We start from the raw sequence: 4,214 nt of genomic DNA, 5'->3' as shown, positions 1-4,214 counted from the left end.
TTAAAGGCATTAAATGCTACGTTACATAATCATTGCAATTTAATACAGATCCTCTAACGTTTTCAGTATTTAATGCTTATTAAACACTGTATCTGGGCTCTCCTGTGTTGTCAGGTTTATTCTTCTCAGCTTTTAGACTTAAATAGGTACGAGCATCGAGTCTTTTGAATATTTGCTCGTGCCTCTTCTTGTGCTTCCGCTCGTATCTGTTGCAACTCGTGCCTCTTTGCTTAATCACCATTCTTTGACCTGCCTACGCGTCATGACATGTCATCTTTCAATCACTTGGATATGCATAAACTCAGTTTTACCCAATACAGTTTGAAGATCCAATGTTTATATTTGGTTAAATAAAGAGTTTTATTAGCAAGTAAATGTTTATTTACAGACACTTCAAAGATGAATTGAAATTGGACAGATGGCCCCAATCTCAATCACTCAACTTCAACTAGCATTACAAGATATTTAAGAGTTACAGTATGGATTTTTGAAAGTAAGAGACTTGCAACTATGATTTATCTGTAAACAAATTCAGTGGCGAAGCTAGAAATTTTCTCAAGGGTGTTTAAATTTAAAAGTAGTGAAAAAAATTTCCGACAAAGGGTGTTCAATATGTGTTATATACCTCTAAAACGTAATATTTACCTATGTACACAGTGTAATTTTTCGACGAAGGATGACCAGTTGACAATATTCAGGCCCCAATTCTTGAGATACTTCTTGCTCAAAGGATCTCCCAGTAGGATCTTGCACTGACATAATATTGGGCAGCATAAGATATACTTACAACAGTTGTGGTACACTCATCTCATAGTATTGGGTGGTGCACGTTAGCAAGTCACACTAATAATTTGCATATTTCACCTATTTTCTATCCAATCAAACATCGAAAAATGATTAATTAGACTTAAAAATAACCTCGTAAGGGAAAATATTTTGCAATTTTCTGTCGTACCAACTTCTCTGTCATTCTACTCCTAATAAAGTTGTTTTGCCATTCAATGTTTGATTAAATATTGAGGTAAAATAAAACTGGATAAACCATATAAGCTAGAAACCAAATGATGGTAATATTTTGTAATTTTCCATTGCCAACGCTAAGATTACAGTTTTTCCCATTAGTTATTTGTAGTGTCACGGGCAAAATAAAGAAAAATAAGAGAATTTGGAGAGGATATAAGAGGAAAATGGACAAAGAAAAGCAGTCAACATCATAAGAAGATAAATGTTGTGTAAAAGCAGGAATATCTGTTCAATCTACAGAAGCATCTCAGTCGCTGCTGCACTTTCCTCAAAACCCAATTCCCATTTCATCCCAGACTCCGTTTTTCACTACACAGAAGAGGTTTTAGCATCAAAACTTGCTCCAATTCTACAATCCTGCACTTCTCTTACAGAAAGTAATATTGGTTCTGTTCTTAAAAAAGGAAAGCAGGTTCATGCCCAAGTCACTGTAAATGGAATCGACAACTTGGGTATTCTTGGTACAAGGATCTTGGGCATGTATGTTTTGTGTAATAGGTTTACTGATGCCAAGAACTTGTTTTTTCAGCTGCAGTTGTGTTATGCTTCCCCTTGGAATTGGTTGATTAGAGGCTACACAATAATGGGTCGTTTTAATCTTGCAATCTTGTTGTTCTTTAAAATGCTGGTTTTTGGTACTAATCCTGATAAATACACTTTTCCTTATGTGATTAAGGCTTGTGCTGGTATAAATGCTGTGAAATTAGGTAAATGGCTACATGGGATGGTACAAAGTTCAGGTTTTGAGGATGATGTGTTTGTGGGCAGTGCTTTTATCAAGTTCTATGCGGAGAATGGTTGTTTGGGCGATGCTCGTCTTTTGTTCGATAAAATGTCTCAAAGGGATAGTGTCTTGTGGAATGTGATGCTTAATGGCTATGCTAAAGATGAACAATCAGTGAATGATGTGGTTGAGTTATTTAGGGAGATGAGGAGAAGTGAAACTAAGCCTAATTCAGTAACATATGCTTGTGTTCTTTCGGTTTGTGCCTCGGAAACAATGGTTAAATTTGGTTGTCAGCTTCATGGGCTTGTTGTTAGGTGTGGGTTGGAAATGGATTCTCCAGTAGCCAATACGTTGATCGCGATGTATTCTAAATTTTGTTCCTTGTTTGACGCACGAAAGTTGTTCGATTTAGTGCCACAAGCAGACCGTGTGACTTGGAATGGGATGATCGGAGGGTACGTGCAGAACGGGTGTATGGACGAGGCACTGGAATTATTTCATGAAATGGTAGCTTCCAGTGTCAAACCAGACTCCATCACCTTTGCCAGTTTGCTCCCCTTAGTTTCAATTTCAGAAGATTTACACCAGGGGAAGGCAATTCATGGTTACATCGTGAGACATGATGTATCTATGGATGTTTTCTTAAAGAATGCGATAATTGATATGTACTTTAAATGTGGGAAAGTTGAGGCAGCACGCAACATATTTAACTGCAGCCCTGCGGTGGATGTTGTTATATGTACTGCTATGATTTCAGGATTTGTTCTTAATGGCATGAGTTTTGATGCCCTAGAAGTTTTCCGATGGTTACTTATTAAGAAAATGAGGCCCAATCCTGTTACTCTAGCAAGTACATTACCAGCTTGTGCTAATTTGGCTGCTCTGAGAATAGGTAAGGAACTGCATGGTGTCATTGCTAAGCGTGGTTTTCAAGAAATACTTTATGTGGGAAGTGCAGTGACAGACATGTATGCAAAGTGTGGAAGGTTAGATCTTGCTCAACAAGTGTTCAGAAGGATGTCTGATAGAGACGTTGTTTGCTGGAATTCGATGATCACGAGCTGTTGCCAGAATGCTGAACCGGAATTGGCCATTGACTTTTTCCACCAAATGGGTGCAGATGGAGCCAAATATGATTGTGTCAGCATATCCAGTGCTCTTTCTGCTTGTGCAAATTTGCCAGCTCTACATTATGGGAAAGAAATCCATGGCTTCATTATGAAAAGTGCATTTAGCTCTGATGTTTTTGTGGAAAGTGCATTAATAGATATGTATGCTAAATGTGGGAATTTAGAGGTAGCTTGGCGTGTTTTTGACTTGATGGCGCACAAGAATGAAGTATCATGGAATAGTATTATTGCAGCTTATGGAAATCATGGCCTACTTAAGGACTGTCTGGATTTGTTTCATGGAATGCAAAAAGATGGATTCCAGCCTGACCATGTCACGTTTCTCGCGATCATATCAGCTTGTGGTCATTCTGGTCGAGTTGAAGAAGGAAAGCATTACTTCAATTGCATGACTAAAGAATATGGGATTACGCCCCGAATGGAGCATTATGCATGCATGGTTGACTTGTTTGGGAGAGCTGGTCTTGTGGAAGAAGCATTTGGAGTGATTAAGAGTATGCCGATTGCTCCAGATGCAGGAATTTGGGGAACGTTGCTTGGGGCTTGTCGCTTACATGGCAATACTGAGCTTGCTGAAATGGCTTCTGAGCATCTGTTAGGCTTGGACCCGCAAAATTCTGGCTACTATATATTACAAGCAAATCTACATGCTAATGCGGGTAAATGGGATATGGTTTCTAAAATTCGTCATATGATGAAGGAAAGAGGAGTGCAGAAAATACCTGGTTACAGCTGGACTGAAGTGAACAATGGAACTCATATTTTTGGTGCTGCAGTCGCGAGTCACCCGCAGTCTGCTCAGATATACCTTTTATTAGATAATCTTCTAATGGAGCTGCAAAATGAGGGTTATGTTCCTCAAATTAACCTTCAACAACAGCATAATTATCCCCAGAAGTCTGTTAATTCTGATTAAATCACTATTAACCACATTGAATATAGCTTAGCTCGAGGACTATATCGACACTTCAGGTTAGCATAGATATCATATTTGCGTTGGGCCATTGATTAAAGTTCATTCGACCACATTTGAAAACGGTATTAGATTTAAACTGGGGAAGAATTCATACTTCTTCTGAATGCACAAATGTGTCTGATCTCCATAGCTGTTTCCTTAGTCATCCTCTGTTCTTCTATCTTATGTCTCTCATTGTGTGACCTTTATGTTTACACCCTTTACTTTTCTCATTCTATCTCAGAGTAGGGAGAAATGTGAGAGCAAATTGAGCGCTAACTCCAGATATAAAATGGATCACAGCATAATTGAGTGGAAAATGGCTCCACTTCTGTAAACTGGGTTTATCTGTCCCCTCACATACCCTTCCCCGGCGGTT

The 4,214-nt window shown here is 38.6% G+C and overlaps 1 protein-coding gene across 1 annotated transcript; it reads left to right on the top strand.

The window, feature by feature from the left end:
- The first annotated feature begins 1,101 nt into the window (after window positions 1–1,101).
- On the top strand, window positions 1,102–4,014 carry LOC109218318 (pentatricopeptide repeat-containing protein At4g21300). Its single transcript, XM_019382672.1, has one exon. It carries the CDS (start codon window positions 1,226–1,228, stop codon window positions 3,794–3,796), a length of 2,571 nt encoding a protein of 856 aa, XP_019238217.1. The 5' UTR covers window positions 1,102–1,225; the 3' UTR covers window positions 3,797–4,014.
- Window positions 4,015–4,214: the final 200 nt, after the last annotated feature.

Source organism: Nicotiana attenuata, unplaced genomic scaffold (genome assembly GCF_001879085.1).
Source record: "Nicotiana attenuata strain UT unplaced genomic scaffold, NIATTr2, whole genome shotgun sequence".
NCBI lineage: Eukaryota > Viridiplantae > Streptophyta > Magnoliopsida > Solanales > Solanaceae > Nicotiana > Nicotiana attenuata.
This window is presented reverse-complemented; position numbering and strand designations above follow the sequence as displayed.

Coding starts and splice junctions, on each gene's coding strand:
- LOC109218318 (XM_019382672.1), top strand. CDS start 1,226: ATGTTGTGTAAAAGCAGGAATATCTGTTCAATCTACAGAAGCATCTCA.